At 37.4% G+C, this 18,066-nt stretch overlaps 2 protein-coding genes across 5 annotated transcripts; one reads left to right on the top strand and one right to left on the bottom strand.

The window, feature by feature from the left end:
* The first annotated feature begins 2,046 nt into the window (after positions 1 to 2,046).
* LOC133878087 (probable serine/threonine-protein kinase WNK4) lies at positions 2,047 to 7,990 on the top strand. Of its 4 annotated transcripts, XM_062316580.1 has the most exons (8): positions 2,047 to 2,664; positions 2,806 to 2,943; positions 4,625 to 4,890; positions 5,379 to 5,602; positions 5,689 to 5,846; positions 5,924 to 6,230; positions 6,459 to 6,788; positions 7,185 to 7,990. In XM_062316580.1, the coding sequence occupies exons 2-8, from the start codon at positions 2,818 to 2,820 to the stop codon at positions 7,712 to 7,714; spliced, it is 1,941 nt and encodes a 646-aa protein (XP_062172564.1). In that variant the 5' UTR covers positions 2,047 to 2,664; positions 2,806 to 2,817; the 3' UTR covers positions 7,715 to 7,990. The 4 variants fall into 4 exon arrangements, with proteins under 4 accessions (XP_062172564.1, XP_062172566.1, XP_062172565.1 ...); XM_062316582.1 differs by having other exon boundaries at positions 2,047 to 2,943; positions 7,248 to 7,990; XM_062316581.1 differs by having other exon boundaries at positions 2,047 to 2,943; positions 7,203 to 7,990.
* A 6,918-nt stretch (positions 7,991 to 14,908) lies between these two features.
* Positions 14,909 to 16,115, bottom strand: LOC133878206 (transcription repressor OFP4-like). The gene has a single exon (XM_062316732.1). It carries the CDS (start codon positions 16,016 to 16,018, stop codon positions 14,963 to 14,965), a length of 1,056 nt encoding a protein of 351 aa, XP_062172716.1. The 5' UTR covers positions 16,019 to 16,115; the 3' UTR covers positions 14,909 to 14,962.
* Positions 16,116 to 18,066: the final 1,951 nt, after the last annotated feature.

Genomic DNA, 18,066 nt, shown 5'->3' with positions numbered 1-18,066 from the left:
TAAAAACAAAAACAAAGTTGTTATTACTTGACACGTACGTGAATCATATTCTTAATCAAGAATCCAAATCGTCCACCAACTACGACCCGGCCACTATCATTTGTTTATAAAAATATAAATCACTGAAGTAAAAATAAAGCACAAAGTTTTATTTTGTACTGGAATGAATTTTTTTTTAATCTAATCTATTAAGAGACTAAAGGTTAATTTGAATTTTTAGTTTCATAATGTGTGATTTAAAAAACATTTACTTAGCACGTGAATCATATTTCCTAGAGAATATTTAATTCTTAATGAACAATCCAAATCGTCCACCATCTGCCCACTATCATTCGTTCATAAAAGTTTAAAGCACTTAAAGTAAAAATCCAAAGCTAAGAGTTTCCTTTTGAACTTAATTGAAATGTATTCAATTTAATAGACTAAGAATTCATGATATGATTTGACTTCAAAGGTTCTAGCTAGCAAAAAGTAATATTGGGTAAGCTCTAATGTTTTAATTCTTTGCCAATTTTTTTTTGGGAAGAAGTTGGCCCTAAATTTTACTATTTAAAAAACAGATTTGAGATGAGAAGGGAGCAGATCTGTTCCATTCTCATCTCCATTTTATTTTCTATTCTCCGCTCCGCTCCTACCCTCCGCTCTCATTTTGATTTTTTCTTTTGTTTGTAAGTGTTCTCCAATCAGATTAGCAATTTTGGCATCTCCGCTATTGCATCGTCCATCTACCCCTGTTCTGTGTCGTTCATCTCCTTCCTGACCGCTGCTGTTTAGTCTCTCACAATTGATTTAATTATATTTTTAAAATATTTGGCTACTATTGTATTAGAACTAGTACGCTCGGAACAAATCTACTTTTTAACTATTTTTGTACATGGGTTAGCGGAATATGAAAGTCATAACTAACACTTTATTGTAAGAATTTTGTTTGTATTTATGACTATGTAATTTCATAGCATGTAACTATGATTTTGTAAAATTTTATTTTTTGTGATGTAATAGCTTTACACTTGTGATTTTTGATCAATGAAATATTCTGATTTTTCGTTAAAAAAAAAAACTAAGGATTCATTTGAATTTGTGGTTTCAGAACATGTAATTTAAAAAATAGTGATTTTAAAATAGAATTTTTAAAAGCAAATTCACCCTCTTGTTTGTAATTTGAAAACGTAGAAAATATGTGTTTTTAAATCACTTTTTTTTTTTTAAAATGCGCTTTCAAATGATAAATTTTCTACCATCTTGTTTAAAATCACTTTTTTTGCTAGAAAAATTTTAGGGCCAAACATACTCTAATTTTTATTTTTATTTTTATTTTTATTTTTTAAAAAAATCCTACAATCCATTCTGAAAAAAAAAAAAAAAAAATCTTAAATAAAACTCAAGTAATGCTACTCTTAACACCAATTTCATACCGGCTGACGTGACGTGTTTTAGGTAACTTCTTATGTCAACCACTTAAAAAATGAATAAGATCCTGTCCATTTCAAATAAAAAATGAATCGTATTCATTTAATGGTTATGATTTAAAGTTTTTGTATTTAACAATGTACATAATGTCAATGTTAGCACTCTTTTAAAAAGTTTAAATAATTTATCATCACATACATGGTTAAATACATCATCTTTAAATTATATAAAAAAGATAAACTATTTAAAATACATCACATTGCACAATATAAAATAATAAATAAATAATAAACAAATAAATGTAAAGAATAAGATAAGGATTACGAATACAACCCGGGGTGAAGGAAGGACGTAAGAACCTGAGCGTGGCATAGCTGAGTCGAGCCAGCCATGGGTAATGCTGATTCACTCAATTACAGATTTACAGTAAAGACTGACATAAGTAGAAAGGTGGCACACGAAACGGGAATAGTTTTTTTTAAATCAACCTCCAACAACATTAAACGTCATGTGAGACAATCATGATACCTCAGTTGCGCGCCAACTTGCCGCCATCTCCATCATCGTGGGGTCCGCTATTCCACCATAGTTATACAGTTCCGTCTCCTTCTCCTATTTATAAACACAAACCAAAACCAAAACCCTGATCACCACCATTCCCAACCAACCTTTTGATCCATATTTTCGCTTGTGTTGTTGTTGTGTATCTCTCCCAACTCCCATTTGCTTTGGATCTTCCCTCTCTACTGTTTTTCATCTTTTGGGGGTTCCTTTAATCAATTGCTATCCACAAAATGCTTCCAGACACGCGTGGCCACAGATTCTTCAAGTTCCGTGCTGCCCCATCACTCTCTCAATTCAACGCTCTCTACACTTTCTGATCACCCTCAACCTAAACATTCCTAGGAGAAAGCCTTAAGAATCCCACTTCTCCAAAAGTACGAATATCTTTTGTTCTTATCCAATCCTCCCACTACAACCTTTGCCAATTGCCACCAACGTTTCAGTGACATTCCTTTGTCCTACTTCCCGGCCCGTATCTGCTTGCCTTTCATTTTCTTGTTTTTCTCATAAAGGGATAAGAAAGAACAGAAAATCAGAGACATTTCCTAATGTTTGATAACAAGTACGACTTCTCACGTGCGGTAGTGGAAATGGCATGGATCATGCTAAGGATTGACTACTCCAGGCTCTTCTGGCTCCTCTTTGGTGTCTTCTCCTACGAAAACCACGAGGGAAAGCCGCGGATTTAGAGCACGTTACTCACTTTCATCGTACTTTCAAATTTTTGTTTTGTTTTTTTTTTTTTTTTAAAGCTACGTGAGAATCTGAATTAGTTCCCTCATCAACGCCTGGGAATTTCAATTCCCACCATCTTTCTTCACCAAAGTTCAGATTTTTAGACGAATGCAGTTCTTGGACAACGAGGTTCGTGGACCAAACATGTTCCGGAAGCATACTGGAGAGCGCACCAGTGAAGCCAAATTCGAAAATGGAAGCGTGGAAACCGATCCCACTGGTCGATACGGCAGAGTAAGCTTAGCTTACAACCCATTTTTTGTCTCTGGATTATATAATACATATATGTATATGTGTGTGTATGATTATTCATTCAAATTGTTGATTTCTTTTTTCTTTCTTGTTATATTTTTGGATGAATAAATAGAACAGCTAGCTTTTCTCCGAATTGTTCATATCTGTGTTTGTTGAATTGAGAAAATATCTTAATATATACTCATATCTGTGTTTGTTGAATTGAGAAAATATCTTAATATATACTCATATCAATAAGGTGCATAAACTCAAATCATATCTACCCCTATATATGCCATGCACTTGCAGAAAGTCTACCATAATTTTATACCGATTAAAACCACGCACGCAACTTGTTATCAAATCGGCTATCTTTACTTAATTTGTCGAATCCAATAATTTTTTTTTTTTTGTTTAGCTTTTAGGAACAAGGTCCCAGTTGTAATAAAATACTGATAAAAATTGCTTTTGCTTTCTTGACTTCTCTGTTTTTGTTTCTTCTCGTTTATCTAAATGTTCTTCAAGTCTTTAATTGTGAGCATCTTAAAACCTTTTCGTTTTACATGGCCTATTGCTTCACAATTATTATATATTATCGTTGACAGTCTTTAATACGTAGGCACGATCACTTATGTATTATTAATTTGAAGCATTCAACGTAATCGCAGAGGATTCTACAATATAAAATTTCTATGCATATATCATGCTTCATGCTTGTCTTATACGGAAGTTAATTACGGAGTAGGTGCCTGTCCTGAGCAAGAGTAATTAAGTTTCATTGACAGTAGATACTAGTTTGTTGTCTTGCCAGTGAATGGGTGACCTTTAATGATGGACCGATTTGTGTCAAAAAAGAAGAGATTTTCTGCATATATGCAAACGTTGATGTAATTGTTTGTTTACATACACACAAGTTTTGGTCAGTGATTTTCACTTGGTGAAGTGTGACCATGATTCTTTGGTGCTCTAAATCATCACTGATTAGTTTTAGTACTAGTGAATTGATGGACTATGTTGGCTCATGTGATTTTTCTTCGGTGGGAGTTCTGTAAAGCATGATAGTTTGGAGCACAAGCTTTCCTCTTCTCAGAGGACCACCCTATAATTAATGTTCAGGGCTGAGCATATATATCAATTAGGAAACTTGATTTAAACAGTTTCTTGTTTCAGGTTATTTGGACTTGAAATAAACATATATAGATGGAATAGACTGTAGAGGAGTATTGTCAAAAGCATACACTAAATGAGAAGCTATGTATATGTGCCTACAGATGCTTTTGAATGTCAAACATAAGACAGACAATGTAGTCAGGAATGGTTGAAATTAGTAACTAGCCCAACAACTTGAATGTCACGAAACATGAGTTAATGGCGCAAGGTTCAAACAAGGAAAGACTTGAGCTAAAACTTAATGATGTTGATGACAATGATTATATATCATTTTTCTTGCTTACTTATGCACAGAGTTATTGATTTTGTTATCCCTGCTTAATTTATTTTGCTTAGCAAGGTCAAGAAGAAGTTTGCTATTCTATTGCTACCTTATTTTTCTCTAAAAAAAAAAAAAAAGGAAACAAAAAAGTTCTAAGCTTGTTCGTTGATTACTTGATCAGTGCTGAAACTGGAAATAACTATTATATTGATTTTGATGTGATAATATTATTGTCTTTGTGATGAGCAGTTTGATGAAGTTCTTGGAAAAGGAGCAATGAAAAAAGTTTACAAGGCAATTGACGAGATCCTTGGGATTGAGGTGGCATGGAACCAAGTAAAACTGAACAACGTACTTCGCTCACCAGATGATTTGCAGCGGCTGTATTCAGAGGTTCACCTCCTCAGCACCTTTAATCATGACTCCATCATTCGATTCTACACATCCTGGATTAATGTTGATCACAAGACCTTCAACTTCATTACCGAAATGTTTACTTCGGGGACACTCAGAGAGTAATTTCTTTTACAACTAATTTTGCCAACTGCTCTTATCCCGTGATATGCACCCTCAGAACTAGGCAAACTTGTTACAGACCACATGTGAATACCCATCCTCTTTACCAGGGTCCAATCATAATTTTTTATTATATGATACGTCGAAGAATTTAGAAGACAGACATGTGGAATTTTGTGCTGTGGTCAACTGATCTAATGTTGCCAACTTGTAAATTTTACATCTTGATGACCATCTTCATAAAAAAACTTACTGTGACAGAAAAAATGTTTGTAATTGAAAACTCTCCAACATCATTTCACCGTAGAAAGGGCAGTCTCCCTATAGTATGGTAGAAGAACATGATCAAGGCAAGGTCTGTGGATATTTATGTTAATTAGGGAACCACACTTCTTTGTGTAACTGTTCTTTAGTATTAAATATGATTGTCTAATTTGTCTCATTATATGCATAATGGAATGACATACAGCATCCTGGTGTGATGCAGATACAGGAAAAAGTATAAGAAAGTTAATATCCGGGCCATTAAGAGCTGGGCCCGCCAAATCTTACGGGGCCTTGTTTACCTGCATGGCCATGACCCTCCAGTAATTCATAGAGACCTTAAGTGTGACAACATATTTGTCAATGGCCATCTTGGACAAGTCAAGATTGGTGATCTAGGACTTGCAGCAATTCTTCATGGTTCCCGAACAGCCCACAGTGTTATAGGTACTTATTTCCCTACCATTAGCACATGAATCTTGCAGGTACTCATCTCCTCTAATTATTATTTAAACGGTTTTCCAATGGGTTAGGCACCCCAGAGTTCATGGCACCAGAAATGTATGAAGAAGATTATGATGAACTCGTTGATGTATACTCATTTGGCATGTGTGTTTTGGAGATGTTTACATCTGAATACCCATACAGCGAATGTGACAACCCTGCACAAATCTACAAGAAAGTGACATCGGTAAGGTCAGTTTAGATGTCAAGTTTTAGATGTCGGTGAAACTAGAATCTTAGCCACATGCCACTTTTGTTGTTCAGGGGAAGTTACCAAGAGCATTCTACCAGATTCAAGACTTGGAAGCACAGCGATTCATTGGAAAATGTTTAGTAACTGCTTCAAAGAGATTATCAGCAAAAGAATTATTGCTTGACCCTTTCCTTGCATCTGATGAAGATGAACAGCTGCCTACGATAAAGCTTGGAAGTCAGAAGCCATTTTTAAATCAATGGGAAATGGAGAAACCACAATCGAGCCATGATCCACACAAGACCAACATGACAATTACGGGGAAGCTCAATCCTGATGATTCCATCTTTCTCAAAGTGCAGATTGCCAATAAGGATGGTACTAGTTTTGCTCTTGAAATGCAATGTTCTCATCTAATCATTTCTATGGAAAGTTTGTTTTGGAACACATCCAAGCATATTCTTAATTAAGTTGAACCCATATTCTATGAAACCTAAGGATCTAAAAGTTGGCCGGAAGTTTCTAGACCTACTGTGAGCTTTTCCCACTGGCTGCACATAATGTCCAAGCCCAAGTAGTGAACTTTTTTGCTGTATTTTGTTGCAGGTTCTACTAGGAACATATATTTTCCTTTTGACAATTTAACTGACACTCCAATTGATGTTGCAACGGAGATGGTGAAGGAGTTGGAGATCACCGACCGGGAACCATTTGAAATTGCAGATATGATTGAAGGAGAGATATCTGATCTAGTACCACATTGGAAAAAGGGGGACCTGACTCATCCTGAAACCCACCATACATTTAACTATCAAGATGATGATGATGATGGGCCTCATCATCCTTTTCACTCTTTGTCATGTTCATCATCTGAAGCATCGGCATCGAGCTTGATTAGGATTGATGAAATGGCAGACTGCTGTGATTGGCTCCAAGGTATATGGTCTTTAGTTCTTTTGAATTTGGTGTATTATTGTGCATGTCCTTAATATCCAAATTATTACTAGAATTATAAATATAGGAAGCTCCTTTGGCTATCACTTAGCCAGGGCTTAAGGGGGAATTGCTATGATGCCTAGTTGTCATGGACTTTATTATGAAAATGGCAACAGGGCATCTTCAGAAATCAGCCATGACCAATTGCATGGGCTTAATTTACTTTCAAAAATGACAAAAAGTAAACAAATGATGGCATGTGATGCTATGGTACACGATAGATATGATATGTAGAAAGCCTATTTTCTAGTAAGTTGAGCTACATTTTCCTAGCAAAACCCTACAGGAGTGGGGAAAGTCTCAGTATTAGCAATTTGAAATCTCAATGTCAATTAGGAGCAATTGCTGCTGCAGATAATTTGTTTGATGATGCCAGCTCTCAAAGCTCTTCACACTCAGGAACATATTCCAATGTAAACTACTTCTCTGGCAATGAGTATGAGCCCAGTACAAGTCCCACAAGAGGAGATCAACATACCATCACAAAAAGTCACAAGTGTACAAGGTTCTGTCCTGGGGAAGTCCATGGCGCAGGGCAGTCCTTGGCTAGTAATTGCTGCAGGCAGTGCAAGGTTTTACAGGGATCGCATGGAGCTTCTACTTCTAAAGTTAAGGGGCTGATGGACAACCGTAGATTAACAAGAAACAGTTCACTAGTAGATGTACGCAGCCAATTACTGCACAGGTCATTGGTGGAGGAGGTGAACAAGCGACGGTTGTTTAAGACAGTTGGAGCTGTGGAAAATATTGGGTTTCAAGCACCATGTGAGGTTTCTAAAAAGGTGTCACGGCCATATGCTGCTGGTGGTTCTTTGGGAAATACAAAAACTGGCAAGAAGCAAGGACATCAACGTGGAAGGATTTGAAAATGCTTCAATGAGAAGAACAATAAATATGTTTAAAGACGGAGGCACGGGCAAAATGCTTAATTTAGTGACTGGATTGGTCCCCATATGTGGCAAATATGGATTAGGATGGGCATTCATGTCAGCTAGTACGAGAATTGGGTGGCTCAAGGTCATCTGCGTAGTAAAATTCTAGATAGAACTATATATATGTACATATGTGTGCATGCTACTTTGTCTTGAGAATAATGCCTATTTGAAGCCAAGGTTCTTATTGCTTGATTGGCATTATCTTTACTGCCTTCTATGGAAGAAAAAAAGGGAAAAAAATAAAAAAAGAAAGGCGAAACTGTATGTTTTTTGAATAACCAGGACCAATATGCACGTTTCCTCTGGAATAAAATGAAAACTGAGAATTCCATGCCCCTTAGTTTGGGAATCCCATAATATATGAACATCCAAGATAAATATAACTAATTGGTCTCTGTTGTGAGACTACTCCTATATGGCAGCTATTTTACTCTCTGCAGATAAACTCCTATATGGAAGTAATTGTATTTTAATTATCTTCTCTCTTCCCCTCCGCGATCCCCCCCCCCCCCCCCCCCTCCTATTTCCCTCCAAGATGGCAAGATGTGTGTAACAAACTTCAGGTATATAATAGTCCTTACTAGGTCGCCTCCTCCATGACTCAGCCATAAAGTTACAACTTATTTAATCCCATGCTCAACAAGCTGTGTTTGATTTCATATTTGACACGGTGATTACTCTGATATCAAATGTAACAAGTCTCAAATAGAATTCACCCTTAAAAATTGGCCAAAAATTTATTTATGCATAGTTAAGATTATATTTAACTGACGTGGAACATTTAGAATAGTAACAATGTGATTTTTACTGCTAGCATAGCAGTGATCAAGGTCACCAGCCACAACTTATCATAGGGAACATAGCATGCATATCTAGAGCTGGTTTAATGGGTTGCAAAGTCACATCTCATTTTCTTCATATCTTTCAATTATTAATAATGTATTGGTTAAAGTAGCTTTTTCAGGAAAGTTTCTGGATAAAATATGCAGCGATTTCTGGGCATGCGAAGATATACTTGATATCACAACATCCAAAAAGTGCTATAGGCCAGGTATTCTGGGAAGCCCGTGCGTCAGGTTCGTTTAAATTAAGTCATTTCATGGATAGATTGATCATGTCAGGATCTACTAGATTTACGGTGGAGCTTTCGCTGTTTCCATTCTTTATTAATTTACTAGTACGTACCATATATTCTAGACTGTGCAGCCGTATAGAAGGTATCCAAATTTCGACCATTTTGTGATCTGGACTACATGTTTAAACATTGCTTAGCTTCTTGCAATATATAATCGTGGACCATTATGTGTGAGTTATTTAAGTGATTTACAATATATACATTCGATAATAAGAGTAATTATAAGTAATGGCATGCAGCACGCTGTGATGGCTGATAGCCATAATTGAGAGACTAACTTTAGAGATGTAAACCTGATGTTAGATAATTAATGCTATGTTGCCCGCTGGATGGTTGATTGTTACGATCTCAAGTGTTTCATATGGGTTAAGTGCAATCTTAATCATGTCTATATAAGTTATTGGACTCCCTCCTTGTACGTATAAGCCAGTTTTTAAGTTCTACTCGGAGTTTATAACCAAACAGAGCCAGCTACCACGTTGAACATGAGATTGAATGAGTTGCTGCTTTGTGATCGAGCCACGAAGGGGGTGGCTTATAGGCTGGATTAAAATGTTTTGATACTATATATGACCATATTGTTAAGTAATAATAGATTAGTGGGGCCGCAAAAAAAAAAAGAAAAAAAAAAAAAGGCTTTCATCGGGTTAATGTAGATAGAGTGGACGTCGACTGCGGAACGTAATGATATGTTATGATCCTAAGTGTTTTATGTCTTAAGGGTAATATTAACTATGTGTATATAAGTTCTTTGGACACCGTCCTCTTGTAAACCGGTTTTTAAGGGTGAGTTCGGCCCAAGATTTGTATTATTGAATGCCATAATTGAGAGACTAACTCGGAAGAGTTGTGTTGGGCCATTTACAGTGCTCCATTGTCTGTCAATAAAACTTCATAGTGGATCTTACAAGAATGATCATGATGTCGGACCTTTTTTTAGAGGTGGGAAGTTTCCCTTTATGACACAGAGAAAAAGGTTAGTTTTGTTGAGGGCAAGTTGGGTTGACACCAATGTGCTTTCCGCTTTGCTTTAATGCTTAAAGTTTGATCCATGGGATAGGAGGGGGACAAGCTGAGATATGGGAAAGATAGGCTAGCCGGGACATGTAACTCACCAGCAGATTTTGAAAATAACGAGTCTGGAGCCTGGAGGTGTATTTATTTCTGTATGGAAAGAGACTCATCAAGTATGCAATCATGGGTAAGGTTCCCAAACAACACAATAGCCACTTGCCTAACTGGATACTTCTACGTGGTCCTCCATTTATCGCTAGATATGGTGGCCGGTGTGGAGGTGGTCCTTGCAACGAGCTAATGATCAGCTAAATGGATTTCTTTCCATGTGAAGATTACTAGCTTGTCATCATCCTGTACAGAGTTTCCATACTCTCTCTCTCTCTCTCTCTCTCTCTCTTCTGCAATGTTTTCCAATGAAGTAAAAACTTGTTTGGCTCAGTAGAAAATTATGATCGAGTCATTTTTATCCATTTTCACACCTGTTAGACTATTATTAGTTCTAGATATCAGTATTACATCATGTACTGCATGTGTTTGTATTTCTGTAGTACCATATTATTCAACTGATCGAATCTGCTATATATAATACTGATTAGAGGCAAATAATCCTGGAATCTTTTTCTCTTTTTTTTTTTTTTTTTCCTTCTTTTTCAGCCTTGTTGTGAAAAGAGGTCTTCCTATTCCATGATCCATATATCCTTTAACAGAACAAATAGAAGCTTGAGAAGGCATACCAAAACCCAGTACACTAGCTGTGTCTTTTTGCATCCATTGCTGAATGATTAAAGCGCCCTCAACTTTATGCCAACCTATTAAAGAGGGAAATTCGTAGCTTGGATTCCCCATAAAAAAATTATTACCATATGGTCTATGTGATAGATGCCATTTTGCAGTACATAACTTTCTTGCAAATAAATGTGCTGCGGCTTTGGTCATCAGCTTAACAACCTTTCTTTTATTTTCATTTTTGTCCTTCCAATTATCAAATGGATCATATGGAGATTTGTGGTTGTAGTACTACTACATAGGTTTTATGTAGGGCTGTCAATTTTTTATACGACTCACAAACTTGATATAAATTTAATACGAAAGTAAAAGGTTAGAGTTAAAAAATTTGACACGTTTAATTAATGAAGTCGGGCTATGGATGACCTAAATGGTCTTATATCCATGCCTCAATATGACCCAAATTCGACATGTACACACTAATTGCCGCCCCTAGTTTTATGGTTATATTCTCCCTTTAAAATTTTGGACCAGCATTTCCCGCAAATAATGACTGTCTTGATTGTGGATAATTCAGGCGGCCAATTTAGAGAAGGCTTCGATGGAGTTCATTTTTCTCGTGCAGAGATTGAATAGGCTGCAATTGGGTTAACAAATTGTCGGTGCAAATGCTATACAAATACAAGCCCACATCAAACGTCTACTACCAAAAAAAAAAGGTGGCTAAGACACTAGCCCACTTGTTTAGATTTGCAATAATTCTTACGATTAGACAAAGCTGGTGGCCCTCTATTTAAGTTGAAATGAGAACAAGTAGAACAACCTAGCTATAGATATATGCCTGCTACGATTTATGATAATTGTTGTAAGTGTCGGTGGTCCTAGCCTCCACTATTAAAATTTACTTCAGTGTATTACAACGTTAATTTGATCTGAATTTGATCACAATTGTACTATCCTCGGTTAGGCCATTGAGGTTGTCTGACTCTATGCCACATGATTTTTTTTTTCAACCTAAACTTGTGTACGTAGGATGATTGTTTTATCAAATGGCTGACAGCTACATTATCTGTTCTGGATGGAGATACTCTGCTATACTTAGGGTTTTGTATGCCCTAAATTAATGCCTCAAATCTAGATCGTTCATTTTTAATAAAGATTGAGGTTTAAACCTATTATCAATTCCAGTGAAAAAAAAAATAAAATTTGTTAGGTCATTGATTAGCGGTTTAAAGTTGAAGAGTTTTATCTGTTTAATTTTATAAGCTGGGTCGAAATTGCCTTATATAATTTTATACTCATATTACGGTACGATTCAAACCCGACCCGAGAACACAAATTATCTATCATCTTACTTTAGAATAAATTAGTAACTAAAAGTTGCTTTACTCTTGACAATTAGGGCAAGCAACATTTTCTACAATTTTCACTATTAAATTTGTGAGAACCCCCCCTTTATTTTTCCCCCATATTTCTTGGAATTTTAGCCTCTCTCTCGACAACTTATTTTCGATGGTTGTTGCAGCTTCCAAGCGAGTCCGATTTTTGGTTTGCTTCATTTACCGCTTTATGCGGCTCATTTATTGGCTTTTTGCCTAAGAAATAGATGAAAGGGTGGTCCATTTGGAGTCATTTATGAACCCATTTCTTATTTATTGTTTTTAATTTTGGCATTGTATTTTCATTTGAGTATATTGTTGAGAAACTCACTCCTTTTTAATTTTTTTTGTTCCTATGTAACCATTTTTCTGTATTTAAAAAAGAAAAAAGAAAAAAGTAGAGCTGGCAACTCATTGGATTAGGTCGGGTTAAATTCACGCCGAACTATAAAAGTGTAAGCTAAGCTATTTGCGCAGAGTGGTGGGTAGGCTCAACAAACGCAGCCCATTTACAAAGAGGTTGGCTTATGCAGCTTAATCATGTTAGATGCGGGCTGGCATGCAATTAATATTTACTTGGGACCTGCAAACAAGTTGAGCTTGAGCTACTACTATTATTGAGAGATTTTAACCTTGATTATTACAAAAAGATAAAAACCAATTGGGTGCTTCATCGTATTCCCCCCTACTCCCATTGAGAGGATCCTGATCCACTCCCATTAGCTTTGCATTCAACTCTTTAACATCCTTAAAGGGTTGAACTACTGCTTTAATTACAAGCCCCACCAGTCAATAGTTCACAAAAATGAACCAAAGTAGAGTGCCAATAAGCTTTTCTGACCGTGGAAGCATATTTTTAGACAGTCGGACCGGCGATAGATCACCTACAAAACAAGAAAAAAGTCATAAAAAACCGTCAGTTTCAAAAAACTAAAATAACTTCCGATGCTTAAGTCAGTAAATAGTTCTTTTAGATAAAATTGGCTAAAGAGAGAGAAGGAATCTTCATACTTGAAAATGTGTACCGGGCCCTTTTTATGATTATTTATTGTATGACCTTGACAAATTAAAATAGCTAGACACTTATGTTTTAACTTGACCATTTTTGGTAATAACTCCTCTTTTTTTTCACCTGTCCTTTTACCTTTTCCTCATGAAAGGTTTTAGTTATTTATTGTATCACCGCTGACAAATCAAAATAGCCTTGACACTTACGTTTTAACTTGACTATTTTTGGTAATAACTCCTTTTTTTTCACCTGTCCTTTTACCTTTTCCTTTTGAAAGGTTTTAGTGACTTGGAAATAGCATTGTAATATGGAATCTGTTAAATGGGGTATGAAGCTTGGTGGTACAGTTTTTGGTACGGTGACGTGTCGCTTAGTGATTCGTTGCCTCCCTATGTTGGATTATCACGAAACCTGCAAAATAACAAACGACTAGTCGAGGGTGCCGACTATGCGTCTACGTCCACTCTGATGCCTAAGTCAGTTCAAATCAATTTTCTTGAGAGTATCTGTAATCTCAAAAGTTCAGAGAATCTGTCCCTTTTTATACCTGGCGTAACAGTCTTATTTATAGGCTTATGGTTACGCTACAGACCTATTGGGACTATTGAAACCCAATTGGACTAGGAGTTTGAGTCCCAACGGGCTTGAATCTCGACCTTATCTTTAGGAGATTTGAATAAACAGTAGAGTCCGGATTGGATAGCGCTCTGCTCCTTCAATCCTTGTTCTATACCATTATGGCCTTATCCCACTAATTATGGGATAAAGATTAGCCTCTAGGCTTTCGGGATATGGGCCTTGTCCTATTGCGCAGCGTTCTAGCTTCAGGGATGGACTCCTGCCAGTGCTCTGTTAACATTTAATCACTTATTAGTCGAGTTTAAGAAGATACCTCTAAGACGGTTGTAGTGTGCTTCGACAATCCTCCGAGACATAAATATTCGAGACATGTTCGCTTCGATCATACAAGGAGATCTCGGGATATTTCGCCGAGGTGTAAATATCCGAGATATGTTCGCTCCGATCATTCAAGGAGATCTCGGGATATTTCGTACAGTTGCTGAGTTCGGTAGGTCCGAGGTGTTATCATACCAAGACAATCTTTCTTTACAGAGTCATGATGAATGTCCGATATATAACACCGAGGTGACTCAAGGTCAGGATCCACGTGTCCTCGGAGTTGATTTTATCCCCTCCAAACTTGTCAATTCTAGGCTTCTAGCTAGTGAGAAAGATAACCATATAATTCTATATGATTTTTTAGTTGAAACTTAAAAAGGGTTATCTCCCTTTGGGAAATTCTGGTAGAAATTTGTCAGCTTGTTATTGGCAAGAAGCTCTTTATCACAACTACGTAGTTTTGGATTTGTTTCCGGAGACAAACCTGTCAATCAGGGAGAATAAACTGTTTCTCTGTTTATGATTCCTAGAAGCAAACCAGGTTCCAAGACACAAACCGGAATATATGTACTTCTCTGATATGGTATGGCCAGTTGTGTTCAAACATTTCACGGATGGCTTATCCAAATTTTTTTGGGATGTTATTCCCTAATATTATATGTTTGTGTTTTGCTCTACAATTAAACATCCAAAGAGTTATTCAGCTATGATTGAACCTAATGCAGAGAGCTTGCGAAAAAAATACAGAACACTCAAATCTTAAGACAGTTGCAGATTCTTTCTAGGATTATGCTGCTTGAATATAACTTTTTATTGCTACCAGCTTGAGTTGATCATAAGCTGGGGGATTATTGCCAAATTCAGAGAACCCAAAAAGATTGAAAATGAATTGTTCAAGATTATCTAAGAATATTTAACTTGGGAGGCAAGGAAATTCAGAGAAGAGAAGCAAGAAAGCGTGTTTGAAAGTAGTGAGACATACTAGATTATTCTCATTTCATGATCTTAGATCTTTACAATCGGAGGTCAGCCATATCAAACCATATTTGCTCAAACGCCTTTACAATGAGATCATGGTACTCATTAGAATTCAGTGAAAGGTAACAAGCAAGAAGATCTTCCAAATCCTTTGATGCCCGGATGTTGTTTTCTACAATCATCTCCACCATTGAATCCCTGAAGTCTGTCTGTGGATCCATTGAGGACTTAACAACTGCAAAACTCCCTGAAAAACTTTTATTTCTTGAGGACACTCTCTTTCTGGCATGAGCCTGAATCTTCCTGCTAGAAAGTCTTGGAGAATTTGCTCTGAGTCTTACACCTGTAGAATTAGCAGAGGGCCTTCGAACAAGAGGACTGGCTTTTGACGATGAACTTCTAAACTTGGTGGCTTCAATGGTCTTATAATCAGATTTCACTGGCTTTGTCAGAATTGGAGGAAGGTCGAGCTGCAAAATCGTATCAAATCCATCTAGCTTCTTCCCTTCCCTTGTGAAGGTTTCGTTATTCACGTCAATGATAATATCAGTAGTTGAAGAACTGACTCTACAATTACAAGAGCCCGAACAGGAGGGTAGCTCAAATGAATCAGGAGCAGCAAAGTTATCGGACTCTGAATCGGATAGAAGAGAGTCATGGATATCAGAGCCGGTGGAACTATCATTAGGAGAGACAAAAGTTGGAGACTGAACGGAATCAAGCGTGGCGTGACAGCTACAACCGGCAGAAACAGAGGAGGTGACAAGTCTAGGAGAAGGCTTGTAAATGGTTTTTCTGTTGGCTCTTCTCTTGGATGATCTCCTTGGTGAATCAGGGAAATGGGTTTCTGAGGCTTTTGAGTGTTTGGATGAGTTGTAGAATTTCTTAGCTCCGGTGGATTCTGTGAAGTAGTAAGTGTATCTTGGCTGAGAGAGGTGGGTTTCCTGTGATGTTGTGGTTGTCGTTGAGGGTGATTTTTTCTTGATGGGGTGAGAGGAGTTCTGTTTCCTGGTTCTTCTGCCCATGTCCTTGAGCTTATAAAACCAGGCATTTGGCATCATATCTGACAATCTAAACCTGTGATTACCCATCAAAGATGAAATCTCTCTCTGTCACTGGGACAGCCTTCTCTCAGAGTTGGTATGCGTTTCCCTCTCTGTGATACCTGAGTTTTGGATATAAAAGGAATAAGATTGCAGAAGAAATAAAGAGCTATAAAGCTTGGTTTATAAAAGGTCAGAGAAATAACAGGGGTCCACTAAAAAAGTTTGACATGAAAGCGAGGGAGCATGAATGTCAATTAAAATGATTTTCTTTCATCATTACCACAAGCACAATTGCATAACACAGTTTTTGTTTTGTTTGACATGAACATATTTGGGGTTGATTTATGCATGGGTTGCCTCCTCCGTGAGTCGACCATAAATCTATTCGATTCCATATTTGATGAGCTGTGTTCGATCTTATACTCAACGTTGTGACTAGCTTTGATACTAAATTATACAAATCTTGGATAAAACTCATCATTTTAAAACTGGCTTGCAAGGAGAGGGTGCCCAAAAATTTATATACACATGGTTAAGATTGTACTTAAATTATATGGAACACTTAGTGTTGGTACAGTTTCCAGTATGGTGTGAATCTGCACGTTCTTTGATGTTCTTCACGCTTCTCAATAATTCTGCAAAACAACAAAAACTAAGGACCCTTCCGGGGATTCCGCTCCGATGCCTAAGTTAGCTTCTGTGAGAAAATAATGCTCTATGCATAAAATTGAATCTTAGTTTATACCTGGGGAATAGGCATATTTATAGGTAAAAAGGTAGAGTCAGACCTGAATTAAGATTCATGCTCCTTGTTGATCTAGAACTGGTGTCAGAGTTCTAATTGGACTTTGATCATTTATTAGACTTCTAATTGGATATCTTCTTAGACTTCTGATATGATATTTCTTCTTATCTGATTGGACCATGAGTCCTATCCCAATTCTTTGATTTATCTGAAGTAGTTGAATGTCTATCTCCTCCTTGAATCGGGTTGAGTTGGATTTATCTCCAACCCGAACTTTGTCTCCTTCTAAAAACCTGCTAACCTGCAAAACCTGAGGGTTAAATCTTACCCCCCATTACCTTCTTGTTTTTCCTTAGGGCTTTCTCCCTGTCTCTTGGAATGGCTAACTCCTGAAAACCTGCAAAACCTGAGGTTTCAATCCGACCCCCTGGCTCTCTTTCTTTCTTTCTCTCGGCAAGGATTGACCCGAGATGCTTCATTCTTGCTTTCGGCTAGGACTGATCCGAGAGGCTTCCTTCTTGCTCTCGGTTAGGACTGATTCGAGAGTTTTCTTCTTTCTCTCGGCTAGGACTGATCCGAGAGTTTTCTTCTTGTTATCTGCTAGGACTGATCCGAGACTCTCAGCTAGGACTAATCCGAGAGTTTTCTTCTTGTTCTCGGTTAGGACTGATCCGAGAGTTTTCTTCTTATTCTCGGTTAGGACTAATCTGAGAGTTTTCTTCTTGCTCTCGGCTAGGACTGATCCGAGAGTTTTCTTCTTGCTCTCGGCTAGGACTGATCCGAGAGGCTTTCTTCTTATTCTCGGCTAGGACTGATCCGATAGTTTTCTTCTAGCTCTCGGTTAGGATTGATCCGAGAGGCTTTGCTACTTGCTCTCGGCTAGGACTGATCCGAGAGTTTTTGCTTGCAAAAGAAGCGACATCAACGGGTTCCCGATCCCTAGACCGGGAACACTTCGATGCTTAAGTCAGCTCTATTCTTTTATTCTGAAAATACTTATTCCCAAAATCTGGGAAATTTTCTGTCTTTTATTATAACTAGTCTGTGTTAAAAATAAAAGTCTAGTTCTTTGCAAACATAAATGCTAAAAATAAAAGTCTAGCCTGAAATTCCCGAGAGTCCTTTCTATGGGATCACAGGCAGATTCTGTTGTTGCCTCGGCTCTCTATGCCATGGGCTTCTGCTTCCTCGGTCCTCTCTTCTTTCCACGTCACCTCGGGGATCATTCTCCTGATGCCTCTCCTTTAGCTGAGGACGGTCTCGGGGATAGTAATCCTGTGGCTGCTGATCTCGGGGCTGATAGTCCTGATGATTCCAAGGCCTGTTATTTCCTGGCTGGTTCCGTTGC

The sequence above is a fragment of the Alnus glutinosa genome, chromosome 9 (assembly GCF_958979055.1).
Source record: "Alnus glutinosa chromosome 9, dhAlnGlut1.1, whole genome shotgun sequence".
Lineage (NCBI taxonomy): Eukaryota > Viridiplantae > Streptophyta > Magnoliopsida > Fagales > Betulaceae > Alnus > Alnus glutinosa.
This window is presented reverse-complemented; position numbering and strand designations above follow the sequence as displayed.